Source organism: Betta splendens, chromosome 1 (assembly GCF_900634795.4).
Source record: "Betta splendens chromosome 1, fBetSpl5.4, whole genome shotgun sequence".
Classification (NCBI taxonomy): Eukaryota; Metazoa; Chordata; class Actinopteri; order Anabantiformes; family Osphronemidae; genus Betta; species Betta splendens.
Genome location: NC_040881.3, coordinates 11,689,423 through 11,710,196, shown reverse-complemented (window position 1 = coordinate 11,710,196; position 20,774 = coordinate 11,689,423). Strand labels below are relative to the sequence as shown.

Below are 20,774 nucleotides of genomic sequence, written 5' to 3'. Positions count from 1 at the left end.
TCGCTCTCCTTCCCACTGTATTCGAAGGCCAGCGCGGTTGAGTGTTGACAGCAGGAGGTGCTGGACGGCAGGAGGTGCACGGAGGATAAACAGGAAATCGAGAAACTGCAGGAATAGGCCCAGTCTGCACGCTAAAATGAGACTCTACAGTAGAGTCTGCGTTGGACTCTGACTCAGCATCAGCACCGAGCTGCAGCAAAGGCAACAAGATAGGAGGCGACACAGCTGCTGAAAGCAGCACAAAGGCAACGGAGAGAATCTACATAAACAAGGCGTGCTCATTCACTTCCCATCATGCAACTCATCATCATTGGATCAGTTGAGCACACTGTGGGAATAAAAAGCTACTATCAGCCATCACAGCACATAGAAACCAATTACATACATTTTATTTGTTGAACGTTCTCCAGCCTTGAAAGTGTATTGGCTTTTTCACACTTTATGTGTCTATTTAATTGATATGATTTGAAAACTTTTATCTGACATCTGAATGTGGTAAATACAATGAGAAAGTTTCCTTCAATCTGCACTAGGAGTCGTTAAGTAGTCGTCTATTCAGGGTTTTCCTTTCACTTTGTCTCCCATGTAATAATTAACCAAACAATATAACTTAAATAATGTGACAATGACATTTACTATGTATTGTTATATAATATGCTTTAGGGCATATTTATCAAGTTGGACCACGTTTGATTAAATGTAAACAGCCCCACGTTCATGAGTTCAGTGACATTTACCGAGTAGCAATGACAAGCAGTTCAACAGTGGATGATGCTCCAGATGATACAGCAGCTCCCCTTTGTGTGAAAAATGTCAACATAACACATTCAAATCCTTCATGTGCTGTATATAAATATGCAGCATTAGGCCTTTTTCAAATGTTAGTTTTTTATCAGTTTTACTAGATCTGCTCCATGAGTTAGTTTTAGGTTTGAAAAATTAAAAGTCAAGTAAAATCACGTAAACTGAAAACATAACTTTTCAACCATCCAATAAGAATGTGTGCTTTGAACTGTGCTGGTTGTATTCATCACCTGAAGCCCTAGACATGACGTTCAAAAGAAGTCCCGGTGGTGCCGTGCTTATCTAACGCCGCACACGCTGCCGCCATAGAACCATAACAGCAACGAAAGGCCGTCTCCTCTGGGGACAATCAGTCTTGGTGTGTGTATGTGTGTGTGTGTGTGTGTGTGTGTGTGTGTGTGTGTGTGTGTGTGTGTGTGTGTGTGTGTGTGTGTGTGTGTGTGTGTGTGTGTGTGTGTGTGTGTAAAACAACACAACAACGCTACTAATAGAGTCCTGAATGAACAGCAAAATCTGACAACCCTAAGATCTGCTCCATGTTTTTCACAGCAGTTCTCTGTCACTTCGCCAGGACTCTCCACCTAGAGTCGTTTCTGGTGCCAGAGCTGCATTGGGTTTTCATTATTAATAGCGAGTTGAGAGTTTAGTTAACTGCTTCTGTGAGGGAGTGAGAGCGTGAGCTATGGTTCAATAATGTATAGTTAATGTCCTTTTTGAGCAACAGAAACCAGGCTTTTCCATTCATTAACACTTAGTGCTGCCATTTCACACGTTACTTGTTTTGTTGTCCTCATTCATGCATGACAAGGCAGGAGCAGGAAAGACAAGTGCAGAACTGACAGTCAAGCAATAAACCATAAACTGGGAAGGTGTCATTTTGGTGATTAATAAAGGCAATAAAATAATAACAGGTCAACGCAGTCACAGTCTGGATGAAGAGTTTTCAGGAAAAGGAGGCAAAGAGACCTACTTCTACAGTGATCAGCAAAGATTTCTGGAGTTCTGATGAAGTTCTTAGTAATTAACACAGACGCTCATTTCGCAACAGCTAAAAATCTCTTTGAGGAACTAAAATCTACTAATAAGTGAAGTGAGAACCTCTTTCAAATACTCAAAAGACATAAACTACAAAGATCCAATTCCACACTTTAATCCAAAGGCTTGGTGTTGAAGAGCAGGACCTCAGAACCCCAGGCTGGGCCGGGCTCGGCGGGTCGGGCTCACAGCCGGAACCAGGGACAGACAACAAGCTGACAGAAGCCTGCGACGCCTCAGGGACCCAGTGAGGAGCATCAGCGAACCCGTAACGAGCTGAACTCAAGCTACGGTTGATTGTCAGGTGATGGTTGAGTCTTAATGAAAGTCATCTGTGCCAATTTAAAAGGATGCATCATCTGTTTTAAGGCATAAAAGCATCTCTTCAGAGCATTTCCCGACTTGACTACTGTTGAAGTTGTAACCAGGTTTTATTCTGAGCTCCTTTTCCGTTGAGCTCCTCACACTTAACAGTTTTACTGTGTCTCCTACCTTCACTTAGCCTGAGACCTGCCTGAACTTCCTAATGGAAGCTCCAGTCAAACCGCTGCATATTACAATTACAGGAGACTAGTGGGTAAATTACTACATTTTCTATGCATTTGAGTCGTCTATGGAATCACAACGAGGCCAATGCAATAGTAATAAATTGCTGAGTTATTAAATTTAAATGCAATCTGGCATTTGTGTTGTTTTGCTTGGTCAGTGTTAAGCTGATCACACGCAACCACGTGGTGTCAGATTGCCGATTGTTGTCCAACGGAAAAACTTTCTGCGACCCTGTCGACCCGATTAGTTACGCCTGCCCGGGCGAAAGAGCTACTCCCCTCCTTTGTCATGTCCATAATTAGCAGAGCTGGTGGTGCAGATTGTGCTTGACACGGCCAGCGAAGGTCAGCGAGGAGGTGAGTGATGTGGTGTGAACCGTGAGGCGAAGACGCGGAGCGCTCGTTTGAACGATGGGGACGTGATTAGCTTAATGGCATTTCTGTCACTTTCCCTGAGTGAATGGAGTCCACAAGCCGCCCCCCCCCCACACACACACAGGCTCGGCTGCGTTTGGTGCTGTGTTTGATGGTTCTGGGAGGTGGCGCGGATCCGGCGAGTGCGTTCTGTTTTTTCACCACTTCACCCTCTCATTTTCCGTGGCGACGAGATTGTCTCTCTCCGCGAGAAGCACGAAACCGCCTCGAAAGAAAATAGGGTGTGAGAGAATGGCTGCGATCCAGAGGAGAATAAGAAAAACAAGGGCCACTCTGCCTCCTTTGATCCGCAGGCATCCACAGAGCACCGCCTCTACAGGAGGTCTGCAGATTCTCGGCTCAGCTTTCGGGGACGTCTCTTTACCAAATGTCCACCCTCAACGGGCCAACTGAGCCCAAATATGATTCAACACAATCAGTCTTGTGTTCAAGAACAAATCCCCACGAGAGTGAAATATAAGGAAACACTGTAAAATGATGAGTGTTTCAGGACCTTTGCAGGAATAATTGCCACTGCTGACACAGACACACAAACCTTCTAACATCAATGATCCAGAACAGTTCACATCTATCTTTGTTTGTTTTTGCCATGTCTTTCAGTTGAGTCGAAATAAAAAAAAAATGATGCGCCGCAAGGACGCTGATTATGTCCTGTTTTGTGAAAAATGCATATTTGCACTAAACACGATTTCTCTATAAGTAATTGACCTTTAGCGAAGGTTCCATTCAGGCTCTGCTCCTCTCCTGAATGCCTTTTTAAATCAGCAAGGGCAAAGGTAGAGTACACAGCAGATGTTGAGTCATTCCACACCTGTTCTCACAAAGATTAACAAGGCACATGATAAACAATTCCGCTGTTGTCATTTTGATGTAAACTCCTTTTTACCCTTTTAATCCTGCAGGTGTAGTCTGTCAGCTCCTCATCACTATGCAGGAGGCTTTCCCAATATGGACCAGCGTTGTGCCCTGGGTGCTGCCTTTAAAGTGTGATTGTCAAAGTCATCAGTGGGCTGGATAACGTGCCCGTGGCTTCAGAGCATGTTTGGCATACAAGGAGGAAAGACGCCGGCTCCACGGAGGAGACACATGTCTGCAGAACGAAAAAGATGAAATTATTCTATGACATCAAAGACGCATATTCATCAACTTGTCAGCAGCCATACAGACGGTGGTGAATGTTCGCTGAGCATCGTCATTTACTGCAAAAAGCTGTTTCGTTACTGCATTTTTTCTGCCATAAAAGTCAGATTTATTTGCAGTAAACGTTGAGGATTTGTCTGAATTAGTGTTGGAGGATCAAAGGGCTCATTTTAATAAATCTACACTTCCTGAAACTATGAAGACGCCTAATGTTCTGGTGCAGAATAGAAATGATCAAAATAAGTAAATACCAAATATTGCACTTTTCAACAACAATAAAAATGCACATTTCACTTCCTGTTACTTGCATTTAAAGAATGAACAAAATATGTATTCTTACTAATCTGCTTTTATTTTAACCTTGGTGTTATGGTAAAATACAGTAGTACAACGCCCCTCTCTTAGACCTTTGAGAAACCTTCAGCTCCGGTCACAGTCTGTCTTGTGAATTAACAACCTCATCACTGTTCTCAAATAATACAGCTAGCAGCTAAGTGTCACATGGCATTTGGAGGCTGAGGTGTTAAAGGGCCCTCGGACGCCAGTCTCCAGGTACACTAAGCGACTCCTCTGTTTTTTCCTGTTACAAGACAGCAAAAAGGAAAGAAGCTTACGTTTTTATTATTATTTTTAATTTCCTATTAGTAACCTATTCCCTCAGCATCACTGTTAACGAGCCTGACACGCTGCTGTCCAATCCGAGGCCAATGGATTTAAATTGGAATCACTCCTCTGCATTTAAAGGTTTTAAAACATTTGTTTTTAGTACCCTTTATCTTTATTTCTACACTGCTTTTTAGAAAATAAAAGGGTTTTGTTTGTCATTTCTTTAGCCAATGATGATGTATTACGGAGCCAGGAATTTTTATTCTAGTGCCATGATCAAACCTGAGCACCAGTAATTTATGTGTGGTTCAAATTCATTTGATTACAGCTTAAATGCCTGGAGGTTTATCATTGTGAATACATAAACCTTCATCCAAATGCTTAACACTTCAACACAAAACTCTCTATCTCATAAAAATGATCTTACTGTAATACAAGGCAAAGGTTCACAGTGTTCTGTTATACTGGATGAAATACTGATTAAAAGTGTGACAGACTGTGCACAGAGTTATGTTTGTATGATATTGGGATATATTGCATATAACATGAAACACCGACTACAGCAGGTTTCCAGCGTGATTACAATCAGTATGATGAATAGATGTCTGAGTAGGGCTCACTGATTTTAGAGGTTATACTGTGCAAATAGTTCCAGTCCTGCGTGAATCAGGAACTGCCGTTTTGAAGTTTGCCTTTTCTTGTTCTTTTTGAAGGAAGGGTGCAGTACACACATACAGTACACCCAAATATTACGCTGTCGCTCGAAGAGTCTACTGAGAACGCCAGGGAACGTTTTGGAAATTGAGACGGACAAATGACTGACAGCAGACTTTTTAAGAGCAGAACTTGACTTACAGGCAGGGATATTGTGAAGTGGTCATAAGGTGTCTACACAGTCTGCAACTGTTCATCCTCAAGGGGGCCTCTTCTTTTAATTCTCATAGAATTGTGGACAGTCGTCCTTTTCAATTATCCAATAAGAAAATATACAAAAGTCACAGATTAATGTCACTGGTGTCTAACCTCTCAATTTTATACAGTACCTCAGCAAAAGTCTAAAAGTACGTTATCATTGCACATTAAGCTAAAGAACAAATCTATGTTTGTCATGGTCCACATGGGCAGAAGGTGGATATAAACCATGTGGCCATGCGGATGGGAGAATGTGTAGCAACAGGACAAACATAAGCATTTAATCTTCACTCTGGCAGGATCTGGCAGACCAATTCTCACAGATTGGAAACCGATGATGGATTTTCCACTGAATCAACATCAGATCGTTGTCCAAGGCTGCTGGGCGCCATGACAAGACACTTTCTGTTCACCTTTAATCCTCGCAGTCAAAGAAACACAACTTTAACGAAATGGGAGAAATCATCAGAGTTTGTGTAGTTTACCCACAGATTTTTACAAAAACACATTGTTTTATAAATGGAGGTTGGTTTGAAGTACCCGTTCATTTGTCAGCTTTGGTGATTGGCTGCTCATTTCAAATGGTTTGCTGGCTTGAACATTCATTTTACATGTGTAAAAGCTAAACCTAAAGGCAACTGCATCACAGTCTTTTTACTACTGATACTAAAATTTTTATGATCCTACAGAGCGGAGCAATACATTTGTAATTATTATTTTAACAGTTAATCATAAATGTGCATCTGTTTGATAGGATTCCTTGTACCCATGGCAGCCTGCATCACCTCAGGTAGCGAGCAACAGCAGGCTGCAAGCTGTAAGTTTTACATCTGAACAATCTGCACTCAATAATTCTTAACGCTGAGGTGTGTTCCTTTTAAAACGACATATGTCTCAACATATGTTTGATTAATGCATCAGATTCTATTACGCATCAACCCTCTTCCTCACATTTTATTCTTGACAACAAACCTAAATGTAGACAATATACTTCAGTGAATACTTTATATGCATAGACTTATTTGGTTAATACAAATGTAAGTGCTGCACATGTTGACAAATTAAATGGTTTTATAGCCTTAAGGATGAAAGTGTTTTAATTTTTTTAGTCAAGACGATCAATAAGTCATTAAAGGTTATTACAAGTCACTGAGCAGATACTGTACTAATGTATTGATTTTTAAAGCCATTTATTTTGGTGCATTATAAAAGTAGTTTTAGCCAGTACATATATATTTCTTCGACAAGGACAATTTATATTTAATTAAGAAATCGGAAGCAAGAAAAATGCAAGAATGCTGAAAAATCATGATGAGTCAGATTGTGTTTTGTAGCGCTTGCTGATATCCTTGTTTGCAGGATTTCAGTTCTTTCCCTTTTTACCTTATGACAGCAGGCTTTTTGCCTTCACATAAATCCATATGGACACCTATTGTATAGAGAACTGTAGTAAATGCTTACAGTATCCATCTACTGAAATCATGTGCAGTTGTTGTCCTTGTGAACCACAGAATACAGTAATCACCCTCCAACTGCTTCATTTTGATTTTATTTTATTTTCAATAAACAGATTGCAAAAGCTGTGTTTTATGTACTTTAATCATGAACCATTAACTTCTGTGATAGCTACACATAAGCCACATCTGTACAGATCTCAAAGTTCAGTTTCTATCCAAAGATACTACAGTGCGTTCAGTAGCAGCATCAAGACAAATCCCACCAACCAAATTTCGACTTATACCCTAGTTTAAAAAGGTACAGTAGCTGAAAAACTAATGACATCGTTAAATGAGCATCGTTTTATGTCCTACATATGACTTAATGATTTTTCTAAAATACAGTAAACGTCCACATACAAACAAATTATACTACAGCCCTCAATACGGTGTATAAGTGACGGTTTAGTGCACCATCTTGCTCCGTGTTTCATCTTTTGCTGGCTTCTCATTCAGCAGCCAATAGCAGTACAAGCGTGACGTCACGTGGTTGGTTCCTCCAGCGTTTGACGTTCAATGCGTGTGACCTGAGCAGTGGGTGAGTTTGTGCTGCTACTTGACTTTGTAGTCTGTAATTAGTATTTATTACCCTGTCTCACTCGCCTCAACATGTTAAAAAATAATATTAAAATGCTTTACTTCGGTATGAGTAAGAAAAATACACATTCGGTTGCTGCTGGTCAAGTTCTGGTTTCTGGGCACCACTAAAACGTCATTTTTTAGCTAACGCAACCTGAGTTTCTGTTACTTTTTAGCGTTGATAGAGTTCAGGAATAAATCCCAAAACGTCTGACCAGTCTCAGTTTGAACATTCCAGACCTTAACTTGATGAAGCACTTTACAGGGGAAAAACAGTGCAGAGATGACGCATTGTGGTTTATTATATAGTTTGAAAGAGCAAGAAGAAGTTGTTGTTATTCAGTGTGCATTGAGGAAGTTATTTAAGAAACTTTTTTAATCTATTGGCCAAGTAGTGGGATTTAATTAAATTGTTTAAATAATTTTTTCTAATAAATTAGAATAATGTCTTTTTTTAAGTGTAGTATTCATTTTGGTGTTTTCACATTGTATTAGCATTTTTTAAATTAAAACTCTATTAAATATTAAGCATACTGGGTGCAGCTAGGGTAGTGACGCATTTTTAAATCAGGTCGCCTGAGTTCAGCTTCATTTTAAGTCACATCAGCAGCCACAAAAACAAACGGTGCTGAAATCCAAATCTATGAACTTGACAGTGACCAGTCCACAGTTAAAGACACATCCATACGGTTAACCATAATGCAGAAATATATTGTATTGTTTAAATATTATTAAACTGTTAAGGTAGTTATGTTTCTCTAGACATGAACTCTATTTTTATTTGAGATTTTATGGTCTAATTTAATCTCCTACAGGGGTTTCTACAACGTGCTGCTTCAACCATCACATCTGTCAGAACTGGTAAATCTTCAAAGTTAAACAGTTTATGCCATTTTGTGTTCAGATTATCTTGAATTTTAAGATGTCTTGCCTGCTTTTTTTCTTTTTTACATTTTTTCTTTATATTTGATCTGTCTTTTACTCCTGTAACCTCTCCCAAAGCTAGATTCAGAGGCTGAATAGAGGCAAATCTAGAGGAATTGCCGGTAGTCTTCCTCTCACTCTATTCAACAGCCTATGCTTCATCGCCAATAGTGTTCTCTGCCAGTTTTCTAATTCATGCCTACAAGTTATATCATAAACCTACCTTCATTGTTTCTCCTTATTTACTTAATTATAACAATCTTTAACAAACACACAACGCAATGTTAAAAAGGCGCCTTTATCATCAAAATAAACCTGTTGTTATTTTTCAGTACTCTATTTCAGTGTGGTTCACTGCAGCAGTAGAAGGAGCACCATGGGCCGCCTGGATGGGAAAGTGATTGTGTTGTCAGCTGCTGCACAGGGGATTGGACGTGCTGCTGCACTGGTAATGAGCTTTATAATAAGGACTTCTCACTGCTATGGTTCACAACAAATCACAGAAAAAATACTACAAAGTAATAGCTGTAGTTGTAGTAGTAGGTAGTGTATGAGGTCAAAGCTTTATGTAAATGGACTTCTGTGATATGTTGTGCTGTTTGTTGCATCATACAAAAACAATGTGCCAAAACATCATCTTCCTCATGACAGTGCTACAGAAACATATGAGGGTAGTAGCCTGGAATGGCCTAATAAATAAACAATAAGTAAACGCCCCAAACTGTATACGCCATAAGAAGACAGCTGGTGCATACATAGATGTATGTAGCAGAAAGTTCTCTTATAAAAGTAGATAGGAAGGTGGCAGCAACCAAAGAAAAGCAGGACTTGAAATAAAACCTTTAACTCCGGTCTTATTTTTTTCAAGGTTTTCAACTTACGGCTGTAAAGAAGTCATTCATCAAACCAAACACCAACATCTTCATTCTATGTGGCATCTGTTTTCTTCACTTGAGTTGACACAGTGTCAGCAGTGGTGACACTTTAACTAAGTTTCATCTGCACGGAATACAAGCTTGAGTGGAACGAGACGAGACTGTAAAATAATAAACAGACTGTAGTTTATGAAGCGACTGTGTGACACCAGGAGCTGCTGGCTACAGTAGATGCTAGGCTGACTGACTGTATCAAAGGTTTCCTATGCTGCGAGGTGTTTATTGAGCATGTTAACCATTACGTGTACTTGTTGTGTATCTAGTCTGTGCTCTGATTAATGATGCAGTCACACCTTCAGCCATAATTTGACCTGACGGTGAACTGGCATTTAAGTAATCTGGGTTACAAATGGAATTCTGTGGTATTTGGTAATGTGGTCATGGTTTCAGCACACAATGACTGTGCATCATGAAAAGCCTATTAAATAAAATGACTTTCATGCAGTTTAGAATGTAAATATCTGTTTTGCTTAAATTGCCTTTTGCCTAGACATTGTGGACCCGCTTGCATCTCACTCAAGTGTTTTTATTCACTGCAGGCATTTGCGAAGGAAGGAGCTCAGGTCACAGCCACAGACATCAACGGAGAGAAGCTGAAGGAACTGGATGGCGTTCCAGGTGAGAAACAGTTCTCTTGGTCTGCACCTGCCATCTGCTGGAGAGTCAGGTGATGCAGCCGTGATGACTGCTCCTACAACCTCCATCACACGTTGTGTACAGTTCAGGACATTTCTACAGTTCAATTCTACAGTGACTGGTGACAGTTGTGAAAAATTCCATCCAATTTAATTTTTGAAACTGAGTAAATAAATTAAGTAAATCAAACTACATATTCAATGTATTTATATTGTGCCATGTTTATCTAAAATTGAATGAATCAATTCAGTGAGAGTGAGAAAAACTCACACTCCAGTAAAACTACTGTAGGTTTGGGGGATTAGTCATTTGCTTTATTTAGGTGGGTTGAATAGAAAGTGGAGAAAGACGAGCAACAAAAGTCAGCAGACAATGGGAGAAAGAAGATACAGATTTAACAAGTGCATAATTGAAATTTGTAGATAAGAGAGGAGCATCATAGGAGTCTAAAACATTAAGCTATCTTTTTGTTTTTTGCTTTTCATTTATGTCCAGTATATTGCAATCACTGAATAGTTATTAAAAATAGTTGAGCTCCTAGACCAGACTTGAATTGCTAGGAGGTGATTAACGCTCTTCCCTGTCTCAACACCTCCTCTCAGGTGTCTCACAAGCAAAACACAAGCCCCTGTTTCAGATATCTGCTTTATATACAGCTGTTGAATGCTAACATGTGTATCTGTGGGGATGTCTACTTTGTTTTTGTCACACGTAATTTACTACTGTGTGTCATACAGTAATATGTAACTGCTGTTCATTATGATCATACATATTCCACGGTAACTTGAGGCCAAAGAACTTGACTTTGTTCTTTTTGCATCATCAGGCATCAAGACGAAGGTGGTGGACGTTACCAAGAAGGACCAAGTGGAAGCCCTGGCTAAGGAACATGAGAACGTGGATGTGCTGTTCAATGTAGCCGGGTTCGTCTCTCCTCTCCTTTTATGTTAATGTGACGGGCCGGGCCTATATTACAGTAATATAAGGCAATATAAGGCCTACCCATATCCACTTCATCTACATTTCCATAATCCCTAAATCTCAGGAGTTAACCTCCTGACCTTTTTACAATCTCCTTAGCACAAGTCTATAAATTGCCAACTTTAACACTCAGTTAATTTCTGAGGGGGTTGATGCTGCATTTTTGTCTTTAACTTAAGTCAATTATATTTCTTATTTATCTCTTTCTTTGCTTTGGTCTGATTGACAGGTGGGGTGTTCATCGTGTGTTTAAAAGCATGTCTTCTGTAATCATTTGAGAAGCAGCTATTCTTGTTTCCATTTATGAAACCCTGTTTTACAGGTTTGTGCACCACGGCTCCATCTTGGACTGTGATGAAGCCGCCTGGGATTTTTCCATGAACTTGAATGTCCGGAGCATGTACCTCATGTGCAAGGCCTTCCTGCCTAAGGTGACCTTTGCCCACTTCCCTTTTTTGTTTTGTCTCACTGAGTGAATGCTTTATGTGCTGTAGTAAATGAAGTAGCACATGCTTTGATTCTGTTCTCATGCTTTGTCTGCTAGGATTATCTGTACTACTCTAAACCTGTGACATGATAAGCACTGACTGCACAATCGCTAATCTGCCTTGAGCTGCACCCTAACCAAACTGCATCAAAGGGCAGTTTCAGCTTGGATCACAGCCAACTGAATGTTCTACTGTAAAACTACATTAGACATAGCATTAATTTTTTATTGCCTTCTGTATATTGTGATTACAGATGTTGGCAAAGAAGTCAGGAAACATTATTAACATGGCTTCGGTTGCCTCAAGCATAAAAGGTAAATGTTGTCCAAACATTTCTTTTCACTGTAGATGCATGTAGAACAAGCCCTAAGCCCCATAAAGGAACAAATTCACTGTCACAGTAGTATAGCCATGTCCATTGTAATCCTCTTACCTTAGATAATTGCTTTGCGTGTGTGTCTTTGTGACATATGTGTTTCTACAACACAGGTGTTGTGAACCGATGCGTGTATTGTACCACCAAGGCTGCTGTGATAGGGCTGACGAAATCAATAGCTGCAGATTTCATTCAGCAAGGAATTCGCTGTAATTGTGTTTGTCCTGGTAAGTTTAAAACAACAAAGATGTTTATCCCCTAGTAAAATGGCAACTATCTAAATACCTGCATTCAGTATTGTGTTATGCTGAAGCATTGCTCTTATATTTCCTCAGGGACTGTTGATACCCCATCACTGAGGGGTAGAATCCAGGCCCAACCTGATCCAGAACAGGTACTGAACATTGTGATTTACTGTCATTTAATTCATCCACAATCTGACAGTAATGCCTGTCTGAGTGATGTAACAGCTACACACTTAATTATGGCTCCACAACAATCATGTGATGACTGGGCAGTCAAGGCAGTGTCTACTACAACAGTCACTCTTCTGTGCAGGCTTATAAGGATTTCATGGCACGACAGAAAACTGGCAGAATGTGCACAGCGGAGGAGGTGGCCTACCTCTGCGTGTACTTGGCCTCCGATGAGGTGAGTGTTTGCATATGGTGACTGTGAGATTTCCTTGTAGTCATTGCCCTGACGTGTGCCTCGGCGCCTCCACAGTCGGCCTACGTGACTGGGACGGAACAAATCATCGATGGAGGATGGAGTCTCTGAGAACATTAAGGCAAATTTATCAAGACACATTATTATTAGATACAATAATTATAAAATCACTAATCTTAATAAAATGGGAAGAGTTTGCAATTATTAGCTATAATTAATTATTATATAGCTGGATAAACCTTTTATTTAGTCCATGATGCAGATTTGTGCATGTTTTTTGTTGACGTGCTTTGTAATAAACTGATTAAATCACAAATACAATGTAACAAACACTTGTTCAAATAAATGTGAACTCCATTGCTTCTATCAATAAACGATGTTGAGCAACGATGACCCTCCCTCCTCCCTCCTACTTGGCCGTCGCTAATCCCCATCATTCGCACTGCCCGGCTGCTCCGTGTGTCAGAGCCCCCGGTGACGGTGACTGCTGAAGAGGTGAGCGGCTCTTTCTTTAATAGCGCCTCACGTGTAGGAATGAACCGTGTGCTCCATCCGAGCAGGCTAGTTCCGAGTGGGTGTGGGGCGTGACAGCCGTGGGGAGGGGGCTCTACGCGTGTAGTGAGAGGCGGCGCGTCCGTCGTCGGACACCGCTCGTCCATCAGCTGTGAATGACGGCGCCGGCTTGTTTTCAGCTGGCGGTGCCAGCGCCACAGTTATGCGGCGGCGCTTCATTCCACAGCCGCTCACGCCGTGTCAACGTAACGCGATGTCCCAGGATCGATAGCACGTTTAGCATTCGCTAACTTAGCTAGGTTCACATCCGCGAGCTAATCTCGCGCCGGCGGCACAGACATTGTAAGTAAAATGCCAGGATTGTGTTTAAATCAGTTCGAGCGAACCGACACCACTGTGGTACATTAACAAGACGTGTCCGAGAATGGGTTTATTAACTCGGCTCATAGCCTCTACGGCTAACAGCTAATTCCCCACCTCTTACACTGAACGGTCTCGGTTCCGTGAGGTGTAAAACTAACCGAACCGTGGAACTTGGTCACGCAGCACAACTCGCCGGGTCGGTGCCAGTTACCTGTGACCTACTTGCCCCAGCATCCTCACTAACTCACCTGCTGGAGCTAACGTGGCGCCATATGCTGCGTGGTCTGTTGTCAACGGGATTAACTCAAGTCTGCCGAAACGTCGTAGTAACGTGTAGTGAAACGCTCGCGTGTTTAATGTAACAACCGGCATTGTTTCACCGCCTTTAATGCTTCTACTGTAACCAACGTTCTTGTCATAAACCCTGTGTAATATTGGTGAGATCAGATATGAATATAGGTTAATCTTCACTCTGTTCTCCAGCACTAAGTCAATAAAATGTGTGTTTCCACTGATAAAACCACAATAGAGTGGGATCTGGGTTCACAGGACCAGGAGTGAAGGAGGGAAGTGTCAATGCCCGTCCCACCCGTCGTCTTCATGTGCTGTGATAGAGGGTCCAGTGCAGCAGAACGACTGTAGCTCGTTGCCATGGAGGACGTTCAAGCCAAGCCTGCTGCACCAGAGCCGAGCCCTGCTCCCAGTCCGGCTCCCAGTCCGGCTCCCAGTCCGGCTCCCAGCCCGCTGCCGGACCGGATCGCTTTGCCTGCAGCGAACCACGTGGAGGTACTGTAACTGCAGCAGATGACTCGGCTGTAATGTGTCTTTACCGCCTTGGGGAAACCCAACGTTCTGCAGCCTTGCTGCTGTGAGTTAAGTAAAGCCTTGGGTAATTAAAGAAGCATTTTTGAGGCTTCCTACTGTGCCCACCTGCGCCGGCTGTCGGGGAAGGTCACGGCCATCACAGCCATATTTTCACTTGTTATTTTGACATGACCCATAAGCCAGTGATCTCCCACTGCTATGACCCAGCTGCCAGGATAAAGAGAAATAAGACTGATAGCCACACACTGGAACACGCTGCAAATGAGAACAAAAGGTCCAACTGTGCTCATGTGCTCAAAACTTATAAATATATTTTAAAAAAAAACACACTTTTGAATTTATGATCTTTTTAACTGCTGTGTACTTTTACAGAGTTGCAGCCCTGTGTGCAGTGAACCTATGACTGAGCTCTATTCTACGCCCACAGTATTAGATGTTCCGTGCGTCACGTCCTCGTTCTTCCTTCTCCAGCACCTGAACGTGAACCAGATCCAGGTGGTGGTGCGACGCTGCTCGAGTCCAAACGTTACGGAGGAGACCACCTACTTCATCCCTCGAAACCCCGTGGTGGACACCGGCACCAACACTGACCCGCCGGTGGTCTGCTGCCCCTTGCTGCGCCGAGTTTGCCCATGTCCACCTAGAGGTCTCCTGGCCTCTCTCATTACCAAAGGTAGGTGTGAAGGGAGCGTGGTGGTGGTTCTTGGCCCCTGTTATATTGTATACAACAGTAATAATCATATACTGTAACTCTCGTTATATTTAATTACTGTATCTGTGCCCCCCCCCCCCCCCCCCCCCCCCCCCCCCCCCCCCCCCCCCCCCCCAGTCCTTTTGGCAGCTGTCCTCTTCGGAGTGGTGTGGTCTATCACAGAGAAGGAGTGTCTTCCCGGTGGAAACCTGTTTGGCATCACAATGCTTTTCATCTGTGCAGTTATTGGTGGCAAATTGGTGGCTCTCATCCATATACCCAAGCTTCCACCATTCCCACCTCTCCTTGGTAAGGCAAACCGATTACTTAACAAGGGTGTCAGTTCTTCTGCTGTAAAAAGTCTGCATTCAAGGTCAAGCATGCATGTTTGCATTGTTCTAGAGTCCTACACGAAATACTTATTTTTATTATTGCATTATTTTTATTAATACTATGTTTCCTTACTAAGATTTTTGATTTATCATGAGGTTTTAAGGCAGTTTTTTTTCAAATTTGAATGTTTTGTGTTTTCTACCTGCATGAAATCTTAGTATGTCAGGCGTCCAGTTTATTACCCTATAAGCATCAGGTCAGAGCTCTATTGTGGCTCTGTGTTCAGAGTGAATGTCACATAAAAGCAATATCCCAGGTTTGGGTTCATGCTAGGGATCTTTGTTGAATGTCAAACCGACTCATTCTCTCTGTCTTTCTTCATTTCATTTCTTGCTTACTGAAAAAAAGGAAAAATGCCAAAAAAAACTAATATTAAAAAAGCAAGCATCAGGTGATGTTCATGCTTGTTCTGGAGCTGGCGTGGAGTGGATCATGTCTCCGCTCTCACTGCGCTGCTGTGTTGTAGGAATGCTGCTGATGGGTTTCCTGCTGAGGAACATCCCTGTGGTAACCGATGGGGTGTACATTGACTTCAGGTGGTCTTCTTCACTGAGAAACGTAGCCCTGGCCGTCATCCTGGCCAGAGCCGGTCTAGGGTTGGATCCCACGGTACTGAATGTTTTGTATTCCTCTAGTGACACTTATTTCTGTGCACCAAAATGCTCAAAGATTCTGTCTCAGTGTCAGATGACTAAGAACACAATCGCAGTCAGAAATAGTTTTATCTTGAATGGTTATTTTTTACATTCTTGTGACTGTAGCTGCAAGATAAGTACCAGAGCATGAAGTGATGTCGTAACATAGCTTTCATCATCCGACCATCAAGCCTTCTGTTTGCACTTTTATGAAATGAGGATTATTACTGAATGCACTTTCTCACAGTGTGTGTACAGTATGTGTGTAACTGTTTTGTGTTTTCATGTGTGTGTGCTTAGGCTCTGAAGAAAGTGAAGACGGTGTGTTTACGCGTGGCAGCTGGGCCCTGCCTTACAGAGGCTTGTACCACAGCACTGGTGTCCCACTTCCTTTTGGGCTTGCCCTGGATCTGGGGCTTCATCCTTGGGTAAATACAGCACTAGTCGCTTATCCTTTTTGTCAGACTCTCTCTTTAGTTTATTTGAACATTTGGCCAAACTGATATATAAAAAAAACTTGTAGATTGTAGATATTGTTCCTAGAAACAGCTTAAGGTCAATAAAGTAAACAAAGTGAAGTGGCCATAGTGAGAAACTGTTTTAGCTTTACTACTGTAGGTCATTTCAAACCTCAAAAACCTCAGACGTAGACATGTTTCTAAATGTAAATATAGACCTATTATCAAATTATCAGATATTTCTTATTCTATTCATTTGTTTACAAATGCTGAGGCCTGTTTCTCTACTTATTAATTTAAAAATGTCTCCTCTGCGTCGTAGCTTTGTTCTGGGTGCTGTGTCTCCAGCTGTGGTGGTGCCTTCCATGCTGCTGCTGCAGAAGGACGGTTATGGGGTGGAGCAGGGCATCCCCACGCTGCTCATGGCTGCAGGCAGCTTTGATGACATTCTTGCCATCACTGGGTTCACCACTTGCTTGGGGATGGCTTTCGCCACAGGTAACCCCTACTGTTTGTGAAGTGAAACACAATGCACACATTAGTATTTACCACCTTATAGCACATCTAGGAAACTTGTTTTGCCTAGTGTAAGTGTAGTTTGTCACAGATCTCTGCAGAGGGTGCAAGTGTTCTCTGAGCCTCCTGCAAATATCACAAATAAGGGTTTTCTTCTGCTACTCTCATTCATTCATTTATTTTTATGTTTCAACCACCTATAACCTTCTGCTCCTCCTCCAGGCTCCACTTGGTACAACCTCCTCAGAGGTGTCCTGGAGGTGGCCGGTGGGATGGCGGCTGGGATTCTCCTTGGCTTCCTAATCCAATATTTTCCTAGCGTTGACCAGGTAGACATCAGCTTGCAGCAGTGTAATCATAGTAGCCAGCCATGTCATCAGTCACGGTTCAGTGTAGATCTGCAAAAACAACTGTCACTGTGCATATAATGCTATCAGGCTAATATTGTATTTGCCATCACAATGTTATAAAAAGTATTTTTCATTTACAGATTTCATTATGTGGAGGGAATGTGTATTTTTATCTCCTAGAAATACATGACCCTGAAGCGTTCCTTCCTGGTGCTGGGCCTCTCGGTCTTTGCTGTGTTCGGCAGCGGTGTGGCCGGCTTCCCTGGTTCTGGAGGTCTCTGCACGTTGGTGCTGGCGTTCCTGGCTGGGCTTGGCTGGGGGAAGGAAAAGGTATTGACGTGCATATAGCGTACCTGTTGAAGACACAGTACATCCCCTGTCACAAGTATTAAGCTCAAATGCAGTGATGCGGTACTGTTCAAATACTACATACTGTAATACATTTTATATTCTGAAGTAAACCTGACACAAAGAGTAAAGTAAGACACTTTTTTCAGTTGCATAAAATAAACATAGTAACAAAAGATCTGAAACATCTAAAACCTTTAAATGACAAGTGTGCTGTTTTCCATGTGCATTAAGTACTGTCCAACAGTTCTTCAGTTCTACATTAGTTACACAACATCTGCATGTCCAGACAACCTCACCGAACATTTGGTGGTGATTTGTCTTAAGGCACGTGTGGAGGAAGTAGTCGGGTGGGCGTGGGACGTGTTTCAACCTCTTCTCTTTGGACTTATCGGAGCCGAGATACGGGTCTCTGAACTGGAGGGACACACAGTCGGTGAGACAACACACACACACACACACACACACACACACACACACACACACACACACACACACACACACACACACACACACACACACACAGAGGGCTGTTATGACAAATTCAAATATGAGTGAGTGAATGTAAATATTTTTGCATTCATACACTCACATTTGAATGTGAGCCCTCAGAGTTTTATCTTCATCACAGTCTATGTTAGCACTCATTTATCTCATAGTGTTGAATTTCCTCATACCCAGAAATGAGCTACTGTAGAGCATCATCTGCTCTCAGATCAGATTTCCAGAGTTTTATAATATATTTGTGCATTGGGGCAACATTTTACAAATGATCTGCTTGATTGCACTTTTTGGCCTACAAAATGTGTTAATGCTGCACAAAATGAGCGTTTCCTTATGCTGTGCTGCAGCTGCACACACACTTTACGTCTAGAGGTTGACAAGAATATGCACCACACTTTTCACATGTTGTTTTTTGTACTGCCGTCTTCCTCAGGGCCAGTGGGGTGTGACTTTGTGCGACTCTTTTCTGTTGTTTCTCTGCAGGTTTGGGAATTGCTTCTCTGCTCATTGCTCTATTGGTACGACTGCTTTTTACCTATGTGTGTGTTTTGTGTGCGGGCTTTAACTTCAGGGAGAAGGTCTTCATAGCCCTAGCGTGGATGCCTAAGGCCACAGTCCAGGTATGTCAACGGTACATTCATCATTTCATCAGTGTGGGGGCATTTGTTTGTTCATGATTTAGATGTTAAATTGAGGGAGTGTCTGTTCTTTGTTGGACTTCTTTTTACAGTTTTTAAAGAACATGCTGTATAAATATCTCCTCAATGAATCACGCTGTAGGCCACTGTATGGAAATAGAAGAAACCGTGTTGTCTTTCGCCCCATTAGGCAGCTATTGGCTCCACAGCTTTGGACATGGCCAGGACCAAGGACGACAAGGAGCTGCAGAAGTACGGCATGGATGTGTTGACAGTGGCCGTGTTGTCCATCCTTCTCACAGCCCCTGTAGGGGCTCTTATCATTGGGCTTTTAGGACCTCGCCTGCTGCAGAGACCAAAGAACTTAGCCTGTGGTGAGCGAGTCAAACCCAATTTATCGGCTTTTTTTCTGGGTAGGTCAAACACTACATTCAACTTTACAGCTGAGCTCGTCCAACCTTGCTTGGTAGTTTCGTTGGAGTAGTGTATATCATTTTCCTGTGGTAGCTGCATCCTTTCAGGCCACACTTTGCATAGCTGTAGGTTGGCTGTTTACTCTGCCGTCTGTGGTTTGATGTCTTTTACATCCGCACAACAGTGACATTGTTGCTATCACAGCACACTGGATCATCTGCAGATCAAAAGTGCAACTCATAAATGACTAGTTTTGATAAAGATGTTTTGTCCACAGCTCTTGTGACTAGTCAGTCGTTTGCTGAAGCATATCTCATATCTCTTTAAACTTCTTTCTGTCTCTTTTAGGAACTGAGGCAGGAGGTGAAGATGACGAGACGCCTGTAACGTATGAGAGTACACTTTGACATCGTCTGTGTTGACCCAGCAAAGCAAAGACATTTAAGGCACTTCCAGTGTGCTTTTACACCTTTTGAGCCCCCCCTTGGCCACCAAGTGGCTCTGTTTTGTCTCTCTGTCTGCTGGTCAGCTCCTGCTTTCCACGCTTCTTGAACACATGAATCACTCTATATTTATAGCGTCTGGTGGTTTCCAGTCCATGGTCTCCAAACAAATGCCCCATAATCCAGTGTATGCACTGTCCAGCTGTATCAGCAACTTATATCATTTCTTATATCAAAACCCAAATTCACTATTGATCTGCTCTTCACTGAATTTTAATTTTGAAAATGTGATAAAGCTGCAGTAGAATTGAATGTACTTACAGTAGTAATTTTGTCTTGTTTTATATTAGACTACTCAGTTCACACTGATTTAAGTCTTTGTGTTTAACGCTCAGTATTTCTAAGTGTATCTATGTTTATCAAAATGTGTTATCAGCTGTGTTTGAGAAGGGCGTGTGTAGTTTACTGACTGAGGAAAACAAGCAAGTAATCCACAGTCCTCTGCTTTACATACAATGCTGCTAAAGCTGTTTTCATGTATTATGTACACTAAGACCTCTGTTAGATTGAATTTCATATTTAAACAGTTATTCAAATCCAGGGTTTTTCGTATTTTTTTTATTGCAAGGTTTTAGATTTTTGTAATAGTACACAGTGGATGTTTAAATTTATATGAACATATTGAATATTTTTTAAAGTAGTATTAACAATTATTTAGCATTTACAGAATTGAGCACTAGATTTTGTACCAAATATTCTTTGAACAATAAATTATGAAATCTACTTTACTATTTTTGGTTTACTTAATAATGTAATGAACGATAAAAATGTCTGTTGTGTGTTCCTGACTTGTATTAGTGAAAGAATGCAATGAAGCTGCAGTTTTTCTTTCCATTCCAGCCATTGTCCTACAAAGATTCATAAACAAAGCAAACATACATAGACATTATCATTAAAACATATATCTGACAACTCAAATTAGTGGTGTAAAATATAGCTGACAAATAAAGAAAATACTGCAGGAGAAAGTGCTCACATTAAAACAAAATGCAAAAATCTGCACATAATGCAAATGTTTGCAGTGTCCTAAGATATTTAAAGGCAAAATACACAATACAT

General features: G+C 41.6%; 2 protein-coding genes and 1 long non-coding RNA gene across 5 annotated transcripts; 2 read left to right on the top strand and 1 right to left on the bottom strand.

Moving 5' to 3' along the window:
- Positions 1-3,373: 3,373 nt before the first annotated feature.
- On the bottom strand, positions 3,374-3,908 carry LOC114863673 (uncharacterized). The gene is made up of 2 exons (XR_003787157.1): positions 3,709-3,908; positions 3,374-3,574 (listed from the first exon to the last, which is right to left on the bottom strand). It is a non-coding gene; the product is annotated as an uncharacterized LOC114863673 (long non-coding RNA).
- Positions 3,909-7,429: 3,521 nt separating this feature from the next.
- On the top strand, positions 7,430-12,952 carry bdh2 (3-hydroxybutyrate dehydrogenase, type 2). Of its 2 annotated transcripts, XM_029145364.3 has the most exons (11): positions 7,430-7,514; positions 8,366-8,416; positions 8,812-8,927; positions 9,954-10,032; positions 10,877-10,973; positions 11,354-11,462; positions 11,773-11,833; positions 12,009-12,122; positions 12,231-12,289; positions 12,454-12,546; positions 12,622-12,952. In XM_029145364.3, exons 3-11 carry the CDS (start codon positions 8,856-8,858, stop codon positions 12,673-12,675), a joined length of 738 nt encoding a protein of 245 aa, XP_029001197.1. In that variant the 5' UTR covers positions 7,430-7,514; positions 8,366-8,416; positions 8,812-8,855; the 3' UTR covers positions 12,676-12,952. The 2 variants fall into 2 exon arrangements, with proteins under 2 accessions (XP_029001197.1, XP_055364905.1); XM_055508930.1 differs by lacking the exon at positions 8,366-8,416 and having other exon boundaries at positions 7,494-7,514.
- si:dkey-162b23.4 (sodium/hydrogen exchanger 9B2) lies at positions 12,944-20,438 on the top strand. 2 transcript variants are annotated; one of them, XM_029145321.3, is made up of 13 exons: positions 12,944-13,059; positions 13,990-14,226; positions 14,737-14,938; positions 15,095-15,265; positions 15,816-15,958; positions 16,285-16,412; positions 16,765-16,940; positions 17,181-17,287; positions 17,489-17,638; positions 17,984-18,092; positions 18,644-18,780; positions 18,989-19,211; positions 19,561-20,438. In XM_029145321.3, exons 2-13 carry the CDS (start codon positions 14,092-14,094, stop codon positions 19,617-19,619), a joined length of 1,740 nt encoding a protein of 579 aa, XP_029001154.1. In that variant the 5' UTR covers positions 12,944-13,059; positions 13,990-14,091; the 3' UTR covers positions 19,620-20,438. The 2 variants fall into 2 exon arrangements, with proteins under 2 accessions (XP_029001154.1, XP_029001165.1); XM_029145332.3 differs by lacking the exon at positions 12,944-13,059 and having other exon boundaries at positions 13,651-14,226; positions 18,989-19,172.
- The last annotated feature ends 336 nt before the right edge of the window (positions 20,439-20,774 follow it).

Bases quoted from the DNA above. Each gene is read 5' to 3' on its own strand.
- bdh2 (XM_029145364.3), top strand. From the start codon at position 8,856: ATGGGCCGCCTGGATGGGAAAGTGATTGTGTTGTCAGCTGCTGCACAG. The intron at 8,928-9,953 runs GTAATGAGCTTT...TATTCACTGCAG, and splicing joins TTGGACGTGCTGCTGCACTG to GCATTTGCGAAGGAAGGAGC. The intron at 10,033-10,876 runs GTGAGAAACAGT...TTGCATCATCAG, and splicing joins GGAACTGGATGGCGTTCCAG to GCATCAAGACGAAGGTGGTG.
- si:dkey-162b23.4 (XM_029145321.3), top strand. From the start codon at position 14,092: ATGGAGGACGTTCAAGCCAAGCCTGCTGCACCAGAGCCGAGCCCTGCT. The intron at 17,639-17,983 runs GTATTGACGTGC...ATTTGTCTTAAG, and splicing joins TTGGCTGGGGGAAGGAAAAG to GCACGTGTGGAGGAAGTAGT. The intron at 18,093-18,643 runs GTGAGACAACAC...GTTTCTCTGCAG, and splicing joins ACTGGAGGGACACACAGTCG to GTTTGGGAATTGCTTCTCTG.